Source organism: Triticum urartu, chromosome 1A (assembly GCF_056163025.1).
Source record: "Triticum urartu cultivar PI428250 chromosome 1A, HENAU_Tu73, whole genome shotgun sequence".
In the NCBI taxonomy this organism is placed as follows: domain Eukaryota; kingdom Viridiplantae; phylum Streptophyta; class Magnoliopsida; order Poales; family Poaceae; genus Triticum; species Triticum urartu.
In genome coordinates this window covers 436,527,581-436,548,807 of record NC_141873.1, presented here as the reverse complement: position 1 = coordinate 436,548,807, position 21,227 = coordinate 436,527,581, and the positions used below count along the sequence as shown (strand labels likewise).

General features: G+C 46.9%; 1 protein-coding gene across 1 annotated transcript; it reads right to left on the bottom strand.

Annotated features, from left to right (window-relative positions):
• Positions 1–2,888: 2,888 nt before the first annotated feature.
• Positions 2,889–20,994, bottom strand: LOC147991589 (uncharacterized). The gene is made up of 2 exons (XM_087538736.1): positions 20,781–20,994; positions 2,889–3,964 (listed from the first exon to the last, which is right to left on the bottom strand). Exons 1-2 carry the CDS (start codon positions 20,992–20,994, stop codon positions 2,889–2,891), a joined length of 1,290 nt encoding a protein of 429 aa, XP_087394862.1.
• Between the last annotated feature and the right edge of the window lie 233 nt (positions 20,995–21,227).

The following is a 21,227-nucleotide window of genomic DNA, read 5'->3' as shown; positions in this document are numbered from 1 at the left end:
GAAAACCGATCGGTTTTCCGTCGGTTTTTTTCTAGTTTCGGTTTTTTTAAATAGATCGGTTTTTCCGGTTTATTTAAATAGTGAGCGTTCGTCCGTTCGATCGTTCTAGCGAACGTTCGTCGTTTTTCTTTTTCTCAGATTAAATCCGTGATTTTTCTGATCGCGATTCCTGATCCGATTTTCGTTTTAGTTTAACTTTTCGCCCGTTTATCGGAATCAGGCGATTCAAGCGCCTGGAATTTTGTCTCGAAACCCTCTATCTGTTTAACCAACTTAAACAAGATTTTGCTACTGTAAAATTTGCACTAGATCCAGATTAGTAGAACGAAGTTGTTTTCTTTCGCCGTTTGACTTTCGTTGCTTCGTTCGATTTGATTCTTTTTGCCAACCGGAGTTCTTAAGTTGAACCTTCTGGTTAGATCTCTTATTTGCGTTTTACCCGTGAATTAGATGAGTACTTATTGTATGCTTGTTTGTTTGTCTGCGATAGAATACCCGGAGTGCGCCGCCTGTTACTTCGAATCTCTAGGTTTCGCGGATCATCAGCAAGGCAAGGAACACTTTGATCATATTTTTCCTACTACCCAGTTTTATTGCATTAAATCAATCCTCACACATTGCATGATTAGGATCTAATTAAATTGTGGGATGGAAAGTAGTTGAGGTAGTACCTATTACCTGTTTATTATCAAATCTTTGAGAGTTACTTCTACGTTTGCTTATTATGCCATGCTATGCTAGTAGACGTGGATTGGGTGAGTGATATCCATGACAGATGTGAGTTTGTTAATTAATGGTTTATCTAAGGTGGCAATTTAAACACACATCTGGGTGGATTGAGGCACCTGGGTATTCCAGGACTTGCCTGTTTTCTTTTGGACCGCCACCCAGGCTCAAAGGGATCATGAGACTATTCATACTAGAAACTTCCGTGTGCAGCCACAAGCTATTATGGGCTCTAGCATAGTTGACTAAGTCGTGCGAACTCTTACAGTGGTAGACTAGCAGATGTAGGGGATGTAGGTGGTACGGTCTACCCGATCGTAAGATGCTAGTGCTTCTGAAAGACTATGTCTCGGTCATCCGTCTTCTCAAACACCATGTAGTGCGAGAAACCAAACGGAGGCGATCGAGTCTTGTGGGGAAAAGTGCGCAAACCTCTGCAGAGTGTAATAAACTAATCATGATTAGCCGTGTCCCCGGTTATGGACATCTTGAGTATCTAGTACCTGGATTATCATGTGAATCTCAACATGTTACTCTAAATTAATTTTATTGGGTTTTATTTAATGATGATGCTTAATTGGGATTGAGAATGCTGTCAACCATTCTCAATGTTTAACAACTACCATGATAGATACATAAATTTTATTCCTTTGAAGTAGGGAAAAATTGGCTTTACGCAAAACTGTAACCATAGAGCTTTTCACCAGCCAAATATGCATATAGTATAGCTGTTTCATTCCATTACTCTTTATGTGTTACCTTGCCAGCATATTCCATGTGCTGACCCGTTTTTTGGCTGCAACGTTAATGTTGCAGACTTTTCAGACGATGATTAAGGAGTTTTTAGGTCGTGGTTCTATACTCAGTGATGCCGTTGGAGTTGATGGACTCACTTATCTTCCAAGCCTTCCGCTGTTATCGTTATTAGATGGCCTTAAGCCATATTTATTGTAATAAGTTCTCTATGAGACACTCGATGTAATAAGTGTATGATTGTTACTCTGCTATAAATTCTCCGAGTACTGTGTGGTGTCAGCATTACTGATCCAGGGATGACACCGGAGCACAGAGATCAGACTGTTTGAGGTCTGGTCGCTACAGCAAATCTGAAGCTCACCAGCTCTCGGATGCCGCGACGATGGCTGACGCGCCATGGGAGTGACCGACGTGCGCGTGATGAGACAGGGTGGCCTCCACGTCGTCGGCCCCGATGACAGCCACAACCTTCTTGGCGTGCGTGGCGCGATGGGAGTACCCCGTGGGAATGGTGTCGACGACGAGCGTGACGATGGTGTCAATGACGAGCATGGCGATGGTAGCGAGCATGGCGACGAGGCCGGCGAACAGGAACTTCTGCCACGGCCCGTCGACCCCCGCCGCGAAGGCCTTGACGGAAAAGAACATGTTCGTGTCCAGGCTCAGCGGCAAGAACCTCTGCCGCAGCGACGGGATGGCGCAACCCACCGCGCTGGCCACAAGGATGCATGAGACGATGACAGACTGTCGGCCGTAGCCCTTGTGAGCTCGTGCGCGAGCTCCTCGCCTTACATGGGATGCGGCAATGGGCGGCGGTAGGCAGGTGTGCCGGGGAGGGGGCCGACAGCGGGCGGGGGTGCTGGGGAGGAGGGGGTAGAGGTGGGCGTGGGCGAGGTGGGGAGGGGGGCTGATGGCGGGCGAGGGTTCGAGGAGGGGGGCGGCGGTGGGCGGGGGTGCCAGGGAGAAGGTGGGCGTGGGTGAGGGAGCGCCAGAAATTTTACTCCAGCGCCAATCGACTGAGTATATTGATGGAAATGGTTAGGGCCGGAGTATAACTTTTACTCCATTCTACAGATTGAGGATTGGTTAGGTGCACGTTAGAGGAGTAAAACTAATTTTTTACTTATCTAAGAGCAACTCCAACGGGCCGACTCAAACGGACGGCGCTTTTGTCCGTTTTTGTCTATCTGGGTCGGCCCGGCGGACACAAACGTCCAGCGCCGTGTTTGGGTCGGCGCGAGCGCCCAACACTGGCCCGACCCATTTCATCGGCGCGTCAAAAAATGTATTGTAAGCATTTTGAAAATAAATACATGCATTTAATTAAACATAAAAGCCGGCCACGAAGGCCGGCGAAAGTCCACATTACATTAACTAAAATACTAAAAACTAGACAACGCGCTGCCCTAGGCGTCCTCGGCGGCGGCGGCGGCGGCTGCGTCGGGACCGGTGAGGTCGATCAACGTCGGCGCAGGGCCGGCCCAGGGGAACGCCGTGTTCCAGACGGCGGTGATGTCGGGCTTTGCCGCTGCTGCCTGCGCCGCCGCTGCCTGGGCCTGGCGCGCCTCCTTTTCAGCCTCGCGCTCGAGCATCTGCAGGTGCTGGCCCTCCCGGAGGTCCTCGGCAAGCCGAACGCGGCGCCAGTGGGCGAGGTAGGCCGCCTCCTGCTTCTCCATCGCCCCGAGCCAGATCGGCGGAGCGCTGACCCACTCGCGGACTACTCCGGTCCAGGAGTAGCGCTCGATGTAGGCCGGCTCCTCCGGCTCGGCTTTGGGCGGGGACGACGGGGCCACCGGCGGCACGACGCAGTCGCCCGCCGCGGAGAGGGCCATGGCCTCCGCCATGGCAGCCTCGAAAGCCGCCTCGTCCGCCTCCCTCCATCGCTCCTCCTCCTCGCTCTCCTTGATGGCCGCCTGGTAGGTGGCCTCGGCCTCCTGATCCTCGTCGCGGACGACGAGCGCGGGCGGCGGCAGGCTGTGGTCGACGCCGCGGACGCCACGTCGCCTCGCCTCCTCGTGCTCGATGGCGAACCATCGAGCCCAGTTGAGTGAGTCGACGGCGAAGCGCGGGTCGGCGCGCTGCTCCTCGCTCAGCAACGCCCGCCGGCGCCGCACCTCCTCCGCATGGGCCCTGGCCGTCCGCGGCGCCGCCGGCACTGGGATCCTCTCCGGATCCAAATGCCAGTCGTGCGGCAGCGTCACGTCCGGGTACGGCAGAGGCACGCGGTGGTGCCGGTGCCACTCGGCCTGGTGCAGCGGCACGCTGATGCGCTGCCTCTGCCGGGGAGCGCGCGCCGGCGGGGGGAGGGCGGGGAGGGAGGGGGAATGGCGGGCGGGGGCTTTGCCCTTGCGGCTGCTGCCGACGCCGGAGAAGAAACCCTTGCTGGCGGTGACTAGGGTTGTCGCCGGCGTGGGGGCAGGGGTGGCCAGATGGGGAAAGGGGTGAGTGGTAGTGGATGAGGACGGCCCCGCCGCACGCCCGGCTTAAAAAAAGACGACCGCCGTCGCTGACGCATGAGCCCAAGGTGGACGGTTGTCATAAATTATGTTGACCGTAGCGGTTGGACAGCCACTTGGTGAGGACGCGGCGGACGGCGAGGAGACGCGTGACGCGTCTGCTTCGCGTCCGCGCCGACGCATTCTAGGCGCAATTTTGAGCCGGAAATGGATCGACGCGGACGCCGGGCAGACACGATTTGAGTTTGGGTCGGCGCGTTGGACCGGCATTTTTGTCCACGCCGACCCAAACGGACGCGGGCGAACGAAATTGATCGCTCTATTAAAATTGCTCTAACGCCGGATAGGGGACCGGTTAGAAATGCCCCCGAAACGAACACACCAACCAACGGAGATGCCAGCCAGCCAGTCGCACCGGCCTGTGTGAACCAAGCGGATAAACTCCATCATGCCCCGCCGACCTGAGCAGAGCAAAGCACGCTCCCCGACATGAGATCGCCCATGGATGCCCCGATCCACCACCACCGTAGCAAAGGTACAAGAAAGTGCAGAGGTTTGATGGCATGGAGTGCAGAGATGAGCTGGGTCGCGCGTAGAATGTCCAACGACACGACACGACATGCAATAGCAACCTTGCCGCGGAATGGTGGCCGAAACCGGTACGGCCGGCCCGAGCACGAGTGCTTTGCCTCCTCTCATCGCACAAAGTTGCTAATTAAGTTGACCTGAGAAACACAACTCGTTGGACCTTTTGACAGTCCTGCTCTTTGGAGTACTCCCGGTATTCCCAAGTCCAAAAACCCTAATCATATATTTTTTTCAAAAGACAAGGTAAAAAAGACACAATGTATATCAATCATGTTGCAAATTAAAAACACGAATATAAAAAAAGACAAATCCATCTGTGAATAGTTGCTAATTCAGTTGTAAATCTGGAAGATTTGTTTTGCAGGAAGTAAATTCAGTGATTGACGAAATTACCGTTGGATTTGTCTTTTTTGTTTCCCGGGCTATATGTTGAATTTGAAGTCGATACTTTTTGACATGATAGAAGCATGTAATATTGGTGTTGTGTTTTTTTAATAATCTATAATAACCTTAAGATGAGCCAAAATGCATTGATGCGCCGGAAGAAATAGGTGTATTGGATATAGTCCAGGTTTTTTAAGCAATGAACATAACTTTATTTATCAAATACCACAGTTTGTGAGATACAACGAGGGTCGTGAGGTTGAGTAAGCCACACATGGCGCCCCTGAGATAAATTAAGGATATAGTCCACGTTGATGGTAGAGGTATGAGGTTGATCCACGCATGGTCCAGGTTTTGTCGCACGTTTGCCATGTCAGCAGGGTTCAAAGGCCTCAACTGATGGTTAGCTAGCAGTGGGAGATCTTGCACACTTGGTCACAATTCAAGATTCAATGGCCTCAAGCGCTGGTTAGCACTCAGCGCTAGTGGCCACAATAATGGAAGATTCTCATTTGGTTCCGGAAAACGTCACCATACAACATCTCGCTTGTCTCCTGCACAATTTTTAGCCACTTCAAATGAAAGGGACACAGATGCAAATGCTTATACTGCATAATAGAATATTAGAAAAAAATTGCTACAGTTGCATAATACTTCTTTAAGAATAGGGCAACTTTGCCTATATAAATATGGTAGGTATAATGAAAAAAAAACTCCCTTCATTCAAAAATATAAGATGTTTTGGACATTTTAATATGATCTATGTCCAAACTGAAATGAGTGAACAAACATATTAAAATGTGTCTATAGGGTAACGCTATTCTAAGCGTGAGTGTAGAATAGCTTATTCTACACCCCCTAGTAGCGCTAGGTACAAAATCTAGTAAAACGGTGTACAAAATGTAGTAATTCGGAAAAGATTTTTTTATCATCTATGTTTGTCATTTACTACATTTTCACGAAAATTACATTTTACATAGTGTGTTACTATATTTTGTATATACCGTTACTGGGGTGTAGAATAAGCTATTCTACACTCACGCTTAGTTTAGCGTTACTATATACCATTTCGGACACCTAGGTGCCTGGGCACCTTACCTACAAATCATTGGATTACGCTGAGATATGTGCACTTGTACTAGTACTAGAGCGTTTCATTAGGAAAGAATTATTTGCTAATTATTGCTTGATATGAGACACTTAATGCCCACATTAGAATGGAAACCGAGGATGAATAATTAATGGTCATATGCATGGCATTTTTTGCGGGAATATGCATGGCATTGGTACGTGGACTTTTCTACAGAGAACAAGAATTCGTATTGTATTGATGTTTTATACCTTTTTGGAGAAACGTATGTCACATGACACCATATTCATGTTATATGTTTGGAGAAAATAGTTTGTCCGTAAAATATCTTTGGTACATATACATATCCCCAAAAAAGTATATCATTATTAGGTATGTCCCCATTAAAACTATATTATTTTTGGATATGTCTTCAAGGCATATACATGTACTAAATAATGAGTTTGTGTGTACAATATCTTAGGTATATATACATACCCTATATATTAGGTATATGTAAATTATACAATTTTGGGGTATATCTCGAGCATCAGTTACAGGTATGTCTCAACAGAATATACGTGTAATAAAAAATAGTGTTCGGGTATGTAGCGTCCAAAGTATATCAATTTTGTTTATATCTACAAAGCATGCGTATAATGAAAATGGGTATGCCGGCATTATGTCTTAGGTCAACATAGACATGGGAAAAAATTATGTGTGGGTATTGGCACGAAATGTGCATTCCTAAAACTAAAAAGAATCATGTGTGGGTATTTGTGCGCATGAAACAAATCATCTGTGGGTATCAGCATGCATCATATTTTCCTAAAGGTAAAATAATAATTCGGGTCACATTATATTATATGGTCATCTTATTTTGTATAGAAATATTAGGCGTTAAAAAGTGTGACCCGGCCGTATATTATTTTGTCGTATCTGATACCTAAAAAATCAGAGCGTACATACATACCCTTTTTGTTTGGAAAGAAATCATTGCTAGGAAACAATAGTATATTTGTTTTCTGGAAAGCAATCAATGAGGGCTGATGATTGTAGTGCATGCAAATAAATTTGGAAAGTCATTTTGTTGTGTATTATATATCATACACTATAAATGTGAGTTGCCATATAATGGGTCTAGGTGCCCCAGACAATTTACCTATATATATATATATGATTCACAAAAATGATAGAACATCTTATATTTGTGAACGGAGGGAAAAGAATTGATGCCGAATGGAGGGAATATTTGATAGATTTAATGTTCACTCCGTCCAAATGTTTTCCTTTTAGCTTTTACCATGTAGAGGTTTGTACCAGAGGTATTGCTTTTGTTTTGTGTCAATATGTACAAGAGATATAGTTAGACAATTTTATCAAAGAAACGTCCATGGTTGAAATTTAAGGAATGTTTGCGTATATATTTTATTTTATGTATTTAAAACATGCTTATGTGAATTCACATAAGTACACATTAGAATGGTATAAAAATAATTTGCTTGAATTTAATATGGAATAAATAAATAAATACTGATTAACATAAGTATTTCATGTACTTAGGTAATTTTGTATATAATATGGTATACATTTATTTCTACCAAAGACATTTTTATTTGAAAGTAGGAAATAGTTGTAACGCTCACGATGCGGCTATTGTTGGGGAACGTAGCAAAATTTTAAAATTTTCTACGCATCACCAAGATCAATCTATGGAGTTATCTAGCAACGAGGGAGAGGGGAGTGCATCTACATACCCTTGTAGATCACGCGCGGAAGCGTTCAAGAGAACGGGGTTGATGGAGTCGTACTCGTCGTGATCCAAATCACCGATGACCTAGCGTCGAACGGACGGCACCTCCGCGTTCAACACACGTACGGTTGGAAAGACGTCTCCTCCAACTTGATCCAGCAAGGGGAAAGGAGAGGTTGATGAAGATCCAGCAGCACGACGGCGTGGTGGTGGAAGCAACGGTGATCTCGGCAAGGCTTCGCCAAGCTCAGGGAAAGGGAGGAGTGTCACGGGAGGGAGAGGGAGGCGCCAGGGGCTAGGGTGCGGCTGCCCTCCCTCCCCCCACTATATATAGGACCCCTAGGGGGGCGCCGGCCCTAGGAGATGCAATCTCCAAGGGGGGCGGCGGCCAAGGGGGGTGGAGTACCCCCCAAGCCAAGTGGGTGCCCCCACCCCTAGGGTTTCCAACCCTAGGCGCAGGGGAGGCCCATGGGAGGGCGCACCAGCCCACTAGGGGCTGGTTCCCCTCCCACTTCAGCCCATGGGGCCCTCCGGGATAGGTGGCCCCATCCGGTGGACCCCCGGGACCCTTTCGGTGGTCCCGGTACAATACCGATTACCCCCGAAACTTTCCCGATGGCCGAAACTCGACTTCCTATATATAAATCTTCACCTCCGGACCATTCCGGAACTCCTCGTGACGTCCGGGATCTCATTCAGGACTCTGAACAACTTTCTGGTTACCGTATACTAATATCTCAACAACCCTAGCGTCACCGAACCTTAAGTGTGTAGACCCTACGGGTTCGGGAGACACACAGACATGACCGAGACGACTCTCCGGTCAATAACCAACAGCGGGATCTGGATACCCATGTTGGCTCCCACATGCTCTTCGATGATCTCATCGGATGAACCACGACGTCGAGGATTTGATCAATCCCGTATACAATTCCCTTTGTCAATCGGTACGTTACTTGCCCAAGACTCGATCGTCGGTATCCCAATACCTCGTTCAATCTCGTTACCGGCAAGTCACTTTACTCGTACCGTAATGCATGATCCCATGATCAACCACTTGGTCACATTGAGCTCATTATGATGATGCATTACCGAGTGCGCCCAGAGATACCTCTCCGTCATACGGAGTGATAAATCCCAGTCTCGATTCGTGCCAACCCAACAGACACTTTCGGAGATACCCGTAGTGTACCTTTATAGTCACCCAGTTACGTTGTGACGTTTGGCACACCCAAAGAACTCCTACGGTATCCGGGAGTTGCACAATCTCATGGTCTAAGGAAATGATACTTGACAGTCGGAAAAACTATAGCAAACGAACTACACGATCTTTGAGCTATGCTTAGGATTGAGTTTTGTCCATCACATCATTCTCCTAATGATGTGATCCCGCTATTAATGACATCCAATGTCCATAGTCAGGAAACCATGACTATCTTTTGATCAACGAGCTACTCAACTAGAGGCTCACTAGGGACGTGTTGTGGTCTATGTATTCACACATGTATTACGATTTCCGGATAACACAATTATAGCATGAACAATAGACAATTATCATGAACAAAGAAATATAATAATAACCATTTTATTATTGCCTCTAGGACATATTTCCAACAGTCTCCCACTTGCACTAGAGTCAATAGTCTAGTTACATTGTGATGAATTGAACACCCATATAATCCTGGTGTTGATCATGTTTTGCTCTAGGGAGAGGTTTAGTCAACGGATCTGCCACATTCAGGTCCATATGTACTTTACAAATATCTATGTCTCCATTTTGAACACTTTCACGAATGGAGTTGAAGCGACGCTTGATATGCCTGGTCTTCCTGTGAAACCTGGGCTCCTTGGCAAGGGCAATAGCTCCAGTGTTGTCACAGAAGAGAGTCATCGGGCCCGACGCATTGGGTATGACTCCTAGGTCGGTAATGAACTCCTTCACCCAGATTGCCTCTTGTGCTGCCTCCGAGGCTGCCATGTACTCCGCCTCACATGTAGATCCCGCCACAACGCTTTGCTTGCAACTGCACCAGCTTACTGCCCCACCATTCAAAATATACATGTATCCGGTTTGTGACTTAGAGTCATCCAGATCTGTGTCGAAGCTAGCATCGACGTAACCCTTTACGATGAGCTCTTCGTCACCTCCATAAACGAGGAACATATCCTTAGTCCTCTTCAGGTACTTCAGGATATTCTTGACCGCTGTCCAGTGTTCCATGCCGGGATTACTTTGTTACCTTCCTACCAAACTTACGGCAAGGTTTACATCCAGTCTGGTACACAGCATAGCATACATGATAGACCCTATGGCCGAGGCATAGGGGACGACACTCATCTTTTCTCTATCTTCTGCCGTGGTCGGGTATTGAGCCGTGCTCAATCTCGTACCTTGCAATACAGGCAAGAAACCCTTCTTTGACTGATCCATATTGAACTTCTTTAATCTTGTCAAGGTACGTACTCTGTGAAAGACCAATGAGGCGTCTCGATCTATCTCTATAGATCTTGATGCCTAATATGTAAGCAGCTTATCCAAGATCCTTCATTGAAAAACACTTGTTCAAGTAGGCCTTTATGCTTTCCAAGAATTCTATATCATTTCCCATCAACAGTATGTCATCCACATACAATATGAGAAATGCTACAGAGCTCCCACTCACTTTCTTGTAAATGCAGACTTCTCCATAAGTCTGCGTAAACCCAAACGCTTTGATCATCTCATCAAAACGAATGTTCCAACTCCGAGATGCTTGCACCAGCCCATAGATCGAGCGTTGGAGTTTGCACACTTTGTCAGCATTCTTAGGATCGACAAAACCTTCCGGCTGCATCATATACAATTCTTCCTTAAGGAAACCATTAAGGAATGCCGTTTTGACGTCCATTTGCCATATCTCATAATCATAGAATGCGGCAATTTCTAACATGATTCGGACGGACTTCGGCTTCGCTACGGGTGAGAAAGTCTCATCGTAGTCAACCCCTTGAACTTGTGAATAACCCTTAGCGATAAGCCGAGCTTTATAGATGGTTACATTACCATCCGCGTCTGTCTTGTTCTTAAAGATCTATTTATTTTCTATGGCTCGCCGATCATCGGGCAAGTCAGTCAAAGTCCATACTTTGTTTTCATACATGGATCCTATCTCGGATTTCATGGCTTCCAGCCATTTGTCAGAATCTGGGCCCGCCATCGCTTCTTCATAGTTCGAAGGTTCACCGTTGTCTAACAACATGATTTCCAAGACAGGGTTGCCGTACCACTGGTGCGGAACGTGTCCTTGTGGACCTACGAAGTTCAGTAGCAACTTGATCTGAAGTTTCATGATCATCATCATTAACTTCCTCTCTAGTCGGTGCAGGCACCTCAGGAACAATTTCCTGAGCTGCGCCACTCTCCGGTTCAAGAGGTAATACTTCATCAAGTTCTACTTTCCTCCCACTTATTTCTTTCGAGAGAAACTCTTTCTCTAGAAAGGATCCATTCTTGGCAACAAAGATCTTGCCTTCGGATCTGAGGTAGAAGGTATACCCAATAGTTTCTTTAGGGTATCCTATGAAGACGCATTTTTCCGACTTGGGTTCGAGCTTTTCAGGTTGAAGTTTCTTGACATAAGCATCACATCCCCAAACTTTTAGAAACGACAGCTTAGGTTTCTTCCCAAACCATAATTCATACGGTGTCGTCTCAACGGATTTCGACGGAGCCTTATTTAAAGTGAACGCGGCAGTCTCTAAAGCATAGCCCCAAAATGACAGCGATAGATCGGTAAGAGACATCATAGATCGCACCATATCCAATAGAGTGCGTACGATGTTCGGACACACCATTAGGCTGAGGTGTTCCAGGCGGCGTGAGTTGTGAAACTATTCCCAATTTCCTTAAGTGTGTGCCAAATTCGTGACTCAAGTATTCTCCCCCACGATCTGATCGCAAGAACTTGATTTTCCTGTCACGTTGATTCTCAATCTCACTCTGAAATTCCTTGAACTTTTCAAAGGTCTCAGACTTGTGTTTCATTAAGTAGACATACCCATATCTACTCAAGTCATCAGTGAGGGTGAGAACATAACGATAGCCACCGCGAGCCTCAACACTCATTGGACCGCACACATCAGTATCTATGATTTCCAATAAGTTGGTTGCTCGCTCCATTGTTCCTGAGAACGGAGTCTTGGTCATTTTACCCATGAGGCATGGTTCGCACGTGTCAAATGATTCGTAATCAAGAGACTCCAAAAGTCCATCTGCATGGAGCTTCTTCATGCGTTTGACACCTATGTGACCAAGACGGCAGTGCCACAAGTATGTGGGACTATCATTATCAACCTTACATCTTTTGGTATTCACACTATGAATATGTGTAACATTACGCTCGAGATTCATTAAGAATAAACATTCACCAGCGGAGCATGACCATAAAACATATCTCTCATATAAATAGAACAACCATTATTCTCGGATTTAAATGAGTACCCATCTCGAATTAAACGAGATCTTGATACAATGTTCATGCTCAAAGCTGTCACTAAATAACAATTATTGAGGTTTAAAACTAATCCCGTAGGTAAATGTAGAGGTAGCGTGCCGACGGCGATCACATCGACCTTGGAACCATTCCGGACGCGCATCGTCACCTCATCCTTCGCCAGTCTCCGCTTATTCCGCAGCTCCTGCTTTGAGTTACAAATGTGAGCAACCGCACCGGTACCAAATACCCAGGAGCTACTACGAGTACTGGTAAGGTACACATCAATTACATGTATATCACATATACCTTTAGTGTTGCCGGCCTTCTTGTCCGCTAAGTATTTGGGGCAGTTCCGCTTCCAGTGACCACTTCCCTTGCAATAAAAACACTCAGTCTCAGGCTTGGGTCCATTCTTTGACTTCTTCCCGGTAGCTTGCTTACCGGGCGCGGCAACTCCCTTGCCGTCCTTCTTGAAGTTCTTTTTACCCTTGCCTTTCTTGAACCTAGTGGTTTTATTCACCATCAACACTTGATGTTCCTTTTTGATTTCCACCTCCGCTGATTTCAGCATTGAATATACCTTAGGAATGGTCTTTTCCATCCCCTGCATATTGAAGTTCATCACAAAGCTCTTGTAGCTCGGTGGGAGCGACTGAAGGATTCTGTCAATGACCGCGTCATCCGGGAGATTAACTCCCAGCCGAGTCAAGCGGTTATGCAACCCAGACATTTTGAGTATGTGCTCATTGACAGAACTATTTTCCTCCATCTTACAACTGAAGAACTTGTTGAAGACTTCATATCTCTCGACCCGGGCATGAGCTTGGAAAACCATTTTCAGCTCTTCGAACATCTCATATGCTCCGTGTCTCTCAAAACGCTTTTGGAGCCCTGGTTCTAAGCTATAAAGCATGACGCACTGAACGAGGGAGTAATCATCAGCACGTGACTGCCAAGTGTTCATAACGTCTTGGTTCTCTGGGATGGGTGCGTCACCTAGCGGTGCTTCTAGGACATAATCTTTCTTGGCAGCTATGAGGAGGATCCTCAGGTTCCGGACCCAGTCCATATAGTTGCTGCCATCATCTTTCAGCTTGGTTTTCTCTAGGAACGCGTTGAAGTTGAGGGCAACATTAGCGTGGGCCATTTGATCTACAAGACATAGTGTAAAGATTTTAGACTAAGTTCATGATAATTAAGTTCATCTAATCAAATTATTCAATGAACTCCCACTCAGATAGACATCCCTCTAGTCATCTAAGTGAAACATGATCCGAGTCAACTAGGCCGTGCCCGATCATCACGTGAGACGGACTAGTCAACATCGGTGAACATCTTCATGTTGATCGTATCTTCTATACGACTCATGCTCGACCTTTCGGTCTTCCGTGTTCCGAGGCCATGTCTGTACATGCTAGGCTCGTCAAGTCAACCTAAGTGTATTGCGTGTGTAAATTTGGCTTACACCCGTTGTATTCGAACGTTAGAATCTATCACACCCGATCATCACGTGGTGCTTCAAAACAACGAACCTTCGCAACGGTGCACAGTTAGGGGGAACACTTTCTTGAAATTATTACGAGGGATCATCTTATTTAAGCTACCGTCGTTCTAAGCAAATAAGATGTAAAACATGATAAACATCACATGCAATCAAATAGTGACATGATATGGCCAATATCATTTGCTCCTTTTGATCTCCATCTTCGGGGCTCCATGATCATTGTTGTCACCGGCATGACACCATGATCTCCATCATCATGATCTCCATCATCGTGTCTTCTTGAAGTTGTCTCATCATCTATTACTTCTACTACTATGGCTAACGCTTTAGCAATAAAGTAAAGTAATTACATGACGTTTATGTTGACATGCAGGTCATAAATAAATTAAGACAACTCCTATGGCTCCTGCCGGTTGTCATACTCATCGACATGCAAGTCGTGATTCCTATTACAAGAACATGATCAATCTCATACATCACATATATCATTCATCATATCCTTTTGGCCATATCACATCACACGGCACATGCTGCAAAAACAAGTTAGACGTCCTCTAATTGTTGTTGCAAGTTTTTACGTGGCTGCTATAGGTTTCTAGCAAGAACGTTTCTTACCTACGCCAAAACCACAACGTGATATGCCAATTTCTATTTACCCTTCATAAGGACCCTTTTCATCGAATCCAATCCGACTAGAGAGGCAGACACCCGCTAGCCACCTTATGCAACTAGTGCATGTTAGTTGGTGGAACCAGTCTTACGTAAGCGTACATGTAAGGTCGGTCCGGGCCGCTTCATCCCACGATGCCGCCGAATCAAGATAAGACTAGTAACGGCAAGTAAATTGACAATATTGACGCCCACAACTGCTTTGTGTTCTACTCGTGCATAGAAACTACGCATAGACCTAGCTCATGATGCCACTGTTGGGGAATGTAACATAATTTTAAAATTTTCTACGCATCACCAAGATCAATCTATGGATTCATCTAGCAACGAGGGAGAGGGGAGTGCATCTACATACCCTTGTAGATCGCGCGCGGAAGCGTTCAAGAGAACGGGGTTGATGGAGTCGTACTCGTCGTGATCCAAATCACCGATGACCTAGCGCCAAACGGACGGCACCTCCGCGTTCGACAAACGTACGGTTGGGAAGACGTCTCCTCCAACTTGATACAACAAGGGGAAAGGAGAGGTTGATGAAGATCCAGCAGCATGACGGCGTGGTGGTGGAAGCAACGGTGATCTCGGCAGGGCTTCGCCAAGCTCAGGGAGAGGGAGGAGTGTCATGGGAGGGAGAGGGAGGCGCCAGGGGCTAGGGTGCGGCTGCCCTCCCCCCACTATATATAGGACCCCTAGGGGGGCGCCGGCCCTAGGAGATGCAATCTCCAAGGGGGGGGCCAAGGGGGGTGGAGTGCCCCCCAAGCCAAGTGGGGCGCCCCCACCCCTAGGGTTTCCAACCCTAGGCGCAGGGGAGGCCCATGGGAGGGCGCACCAGCCCACTAGGGGCTGGTTCCCCTCCCACTTCAGCCCATGGGGCCCTCCGTGATAGGTGGCCCCACCCGATGGACCCCCGGGACCCTTCCGGTGGTCCCGGTACAATACCGATTACCCCCGAAACTTTCCCGATGGCCGAAACTCGACTTCCTATATATAAATCTTCACCTCCGGACCATTCCGGAACTCCTCGTGATGTCCGGGATCTCATTCAGGACTCCGAACAACTTTCGGGTTACCATATACTAATATCTCAACAACCCTAGCGTCACCGAACCTTAAGTGTGTAGACCCTACGGGTTCGGGAGACACGCAGACATGACCGAGACGACTCTCCGGTCAATAACCAACAGCGGGATCTGGATACCCATGTTGGCTCCCACATGCTCCTCGATGATCTCATCGGATGAACCACGATGTCGAGGATTCGATCAATCCCGTATACAATTCCCTTTGTCAATCGGTACGTTACTTGCCCGAGACTCGATCGTCGGTATCCCAATACCTCGTTCAATCTCTTTACCGGCAAGTCACTTTACTCATACCGTAATGCATGATCCCGTGATCAACCACTTGGTCACATTGAGCTCATTATGATGATGCATTACCGAGTGGGCCCAGAGATACCTCTCCATCATACGGAGTGACAAATCCCAGTCTCGATTCGTGCCAACCCAATAGACACTTTCGGACATACCCGTAGTGTACCTTTATAGTCACCCAGTTACATTGTGACGTTTGGCACACCCAAAGCACTCCTACGGTATCCGGGAGTTGCACAATCTCATGGTCTAAGGAAATGATACTTGACATTCGGAAAAACTATAGCAAACGAACTACACGATCTTTGAGCTATGCTTAGGATTGGGTATTCTCCATCACATCATTCTCCTAATGATGTGATCCCGCTATCAATGACATCCAATGTCCATAGTCAGGAAACCATGACTATCTTTTGATCAACGAGCTAGTCAACTAGAGGCTCACTAGGGACGTGTTGTGGTCTATGTATTCACACATGTATTACGATTTCCGGATAACACAATTATAGCATGAACAATAGACAATTATCATGAACAAAGAAATATAATAATAACCATTTTATTATTGCCTCTAGGGCATATTTCCAACAGCTATATCTCCTACGTGTCGAAGCATGACTTAGAGGCATAACCGCATTGTAAGAAATGTCGCAAGTGAGGTAATCTTCACACAACCCATGTAATACATAAGGGAAAGAGATACATAGTTGGCTTACAATCGCCACTTCACACAATACATGAATAAAGCATTACATCATCCAGATACAATCAAGGTTCGACTACGGAACCAAAATAAAAGAAGACTACCCCAAATGCTACACAGATCCCCGATCGTCCCAACTGGGCTCCACTACTGATCAACTGGAACGAAACAACACTACGAACAAGGTCTTCATCGAGATCCTCCTTGAGCTTGGTTGCGTCACCTGCACGGTATCATTGGCACCTGCAAGCTGGTTTTGGAAATATCTGTGAGTCACGGGGACTCAGCAATCTCACATCCTCGCGATCAAGACTATTTAAGCTTATAGGTAGGGTAAAAGGTATGAGGTGGAGCTGCAACAAGCACTAGCATATATGGTGGCTAACATATGCAAATGAGAGCGAGAAGAGAAGGCAAAGGCATGATCGATAAAACTATGATCAAGAAGTGATCCTAGAACAACCTACGTCAAGCATAAATCCAACACCGTGTTCACTTCCCGGACTCCGCCGGAAAGAGACCATCACGGTAACACACGCGGTTGATGCGTTTTAATTAAGATAAGTTTCAGGTTTTCTACAACCGGACATTAACAAATTCCCATTTGCCCATAACCGCGGGCACGGCTTTTGAAAGTTCAAATCCCTGCAGGGGTGTCCCAACTTAGCCCATCACAAGCTCTCACGGTCAACGAAGGATATTCCTTCTCCCAACACAATCCGATCAGACTCAGAATCCCGGTTACAAGACATCCTCGACAATGGTAAAACAAGTCCAGCAACACCGCCCGAATGTGCCGACAAATCCCGATAGGAGCTGCACATATCTCGTTCTCAGGGCACACTCAGATAGGTCAAGCTACGAGTAAAACCAACCCTCGAGTTGCCCCGAGGTGGCCCCTGATGTCTACTACACAACCTTCTTCGTGTAGACGTTGTTGGGCCTCCAAGTGCGGAGGTTTGTAGGACAGTAGCAAATTTCCCTCAAGTGGATGACCTAAGGTTTATCAATCCGTAGGAGGCGTAGGATGAAGATGGTCTCTCTCAAGCAACCCTACAACCAAATAACAAAGAGTCTCTTGTGTCCCCAACACACCCAATACAATGGTAAATTGTATAGGTGCACTAGTTCAGCGAAGATATGGTGATACAAGTGGTATATGGATGGTAGATAAAGGTATTTGTAATCTGAAAATATAAAAACAGCAAGATAACTAATGATAAAAGTGAGTGTAAACGGTATTGCAATGCGTTGAAACAAGGCCTAGGGTTCATACTTTCGCTAGTGCAAGTCCTCTCAACAATAATATCATAATTGGATCACATAACTATCCCTCAACATGCAACAAAGAGTCACTCCGAAGCCACTAATAGCAGAGAACAAACGTAGAGATTATGGTAGGGTACGAAAACACCTCAAAGTTATTCTTTCAAATCAATCCGTTGGGCTATTCCTATAAGTGTCACAAACAACCCTGGATTTTTTACTAGAATAACACCTTAAGATACAAATCAACCAAAACCCTAATGTCACCTAGATACTCCATTGTCACCTCAAGTATCCGTGGGCATGATTATACGATATGCATCACACAATCTCAGATTTATCCAACCAATATAAAAGTACTTCAAATAGTGCCCCAAAGTTTCTACCGGAGAATCAAGAACGTGTGCCAACCCCTATGCATAGGTTCATGGGCGGAACCCGCAAGTTGGTCACCAAAACATACATCAAGTGGCACGTGATATCCCATTGTCACCACAGATAAGCACGGCAAGACATACATCAAGTGTTCATAAAAGACTCAATCGGATAAGATAACTTCAAAGGGGAAACTCAATTCATCACAAGAGAGTAGAGGGGGAGAAGAAACATAAGATCCAACTACAATAGCAAAGCTCGGGATACATCAAGATCGTGCCATAGATGGAACACGAGAGAGAACACGAGAGAGAGAGAGATCAAACACATAGCTACTGGTACATACCCTCAGCCCCGAGGGTGAACTACTCCCTCCTCGTCATGGATAGCGCCGGGATGATGAAGATGGCCACCGGAGATGGATCCCCCCTCCGGCAGGGTACCGGAAAGGGGTCCCGATTGGTTTTTCGTGGTTCTGGAGGCTTGCAGCGGCGGAACTCCCGATCTATCTTCTGTTCTGGAAGTTTTAGGGTACGTAGGTATATATGGGTGCAGGGAGAACGTCGGTGGAGCTACGGGGGCCCCACGAGGCAGGGGGGCGCGCCCAGGGGGGAGGGCGCGCCCTCCACCCTCGTGACCGCCTCGTGGCTCTTCTGACATGGGGTCCAAGTCCATCAGGTGGGTTTCCTTCCAAAAATAACTTCTCCAGTTGATTTCGTTCCGTTTTGACTCCGTCTGATATTCCTTTTCCTCGAAATACTGAAATAGGCATAAAACAGCAAATCTGGGCTGGGCCTCCGGTTAATAGGTTAGTCCCAAAAATAATATAAAAGTGGATAATAAAGCCCAATATTGCCTAAAACAGTAGATAAAGTAGCATGGAGCAATCAAAAATTATAGATACGTTGGAGACGTATCAGCCCCGCAGGCTGCCCATTTCGGACCAACACTCAGAGGAGCACTGGCCCGGGGGGGGGGTTAAATAAAGATGACCCTTGGGCAGGCCTACCCAAGGGAAAGAAAAGGCTAGGTGGCAAATGGTAAAACCAATGTTGGGCATTGCTGGAAGAGTTTTATTCAAGGCGAACTGTCAAGGGGTTCCCATTATAACCCAACCGTGTAAGGAACGCAAAATCCGGGAACATAACACCGATATGACGGAAACTAGGGCGGCAAGAGTGGAACAAAACACCAGACATAAGGCCGAGCCTTCCACCCTTTACCAAGTATATAGATGCATTAATTAAATAAGAGATATTGTGATATCCCAACAAAATATACAAGTTCCAACATGGAACAAACTCCAATCTTCACCTGCAACTAACAACGCTATAAGAGGGGCTGAGCAAAGCGGTAACATAGCCAAACACCGGTTTGCTAGGACAAGGTGGGTTAGAGGCTTGGCTTAACAATATGGGAGGCATGATAAGCAAGTGGTAGGTACCGCAGCATAGGCAAAGCAAAAGAGCGAGCAACTAGCAAGCAAAGATAGAAGTGATTTCGAGGGTATGGCCATCTTGCCTGAGATCCCGCAAGGAAGAAGAACGAGTCCATGAAGAAGGCAAACGGACGTAGTCGAACGAATCCTCACAACACGACGTTACCGGATTACCGAGAAGAAGTACACCGGAAAGAAAGCAAACAACATAGTAAACAAACATCACATAAGCATGGCACGATGCGCAAACAAGTATGATGCATGCCGGTTTAAAGAGGCATGGCATGGCAAAGTGCACAAACAAAACTACAACTTAAGTGGAGCTCAATATGCAACGGGTTGCATATTGACGAAACACCACAATCCATTATTTAGTTCGATCTCGTTTATGTACCCAACAATATTAAATGTTGTTAAACATGGTAAGAGGGTGAAGCAAAAGAAAACTACCTATCTAGCCAAGTTTAAATGAGGCCGGAACAACAAACAACAATTCCGATAAATCCCCATATGCATATATTAGGTTTGGTACTGTTCTGTCCTAAACACAATTTTAGGGTTGTTAAACATGCAAATTAAAGCCACCATGTTAAACTAGGCATTTTTCTACCCCATTTACATATAAAGTTTGTTAGGTTTGGAACTACGGTTATTTAGTTATGATATAAATCATTTTAGCATGGCATAGGAGCAAATTTAACCAAACAACATTTTAAACATTTCAAACATGCATGAAAGTTGCATATTATGAAACTAGACGCAATTCTAAGCATCTTTCATATTTAAAGTTTTTACATATGATGCACGGATTGAGAGTTACGATATGCATGGACTAGAGGGGCTATACTGTAAATCTGTTTTACTGGATTAAATAGCAAATTCCCAGGCGTTGAAAAAAATATACGCAGGCTGAAACATAGGTCGGCACAACAATACACAGGGGCGGGGGGCTGCTCACCCATGGGATTCAGCCCATTGGTGGAGGAGGCTTGGCCGGATCGAGCGGGCACACTGGGCCTGGTCAAACGCGCTGGGTCTGCTGCGTCCGACGACTCGACCAGATCGAGCGTGGAGGCAGTCAACGGAAGTGAGACTCGACGCGGGGTGAAGCAGAAAGAGGATCCTCGGTTCAGGCGAAGCAGAGTCAGAGACGGTGGGGAGCTCTCCGGCGAGGGCGCAGCTTCAACGGCGACGCAGAAGAGGCAGGGGAGGTCGACGCGGTCGTCTCCCTCGAAAAGAAGACGCAACAGCTGGACCGGTGCACGACGACGCACGGGACTCCGGCGACGAGGCCTTGACGGCGATGCAGGGACGGGAAGTGGCGGGACTGTTGGACAACGACGAGGCCGCAGCGGAGGGCGACGAACTCGAGGCGGCTGACAACGGAGATGGCCGTGCTTGACGAATGGTGGCCGAAGGCGGCAGCGGTGGCGGATGCAAGAGTCGACGCGGTGCTGGACATGGCCCGAAGCAGAGGAGGCAAGCAGGGCGGCGGTGGTGGACTCGGGGCGTTCCTGGACGGCGACGAAGCAGAGGAACGACAACACTGCATGGCGGCGGAAGCTTCTGCTGCTGCTGCTCCAAGAGGGGAAGAGAGGTCAGGGAGGCAGAGAGAGCTTCGGCGAAGGAGAGAAAAAAATGGCAGGGCGGTGAGGACGGCCTGCTGGTTCGTGCGAGGAACGGAGCAACTCCGGC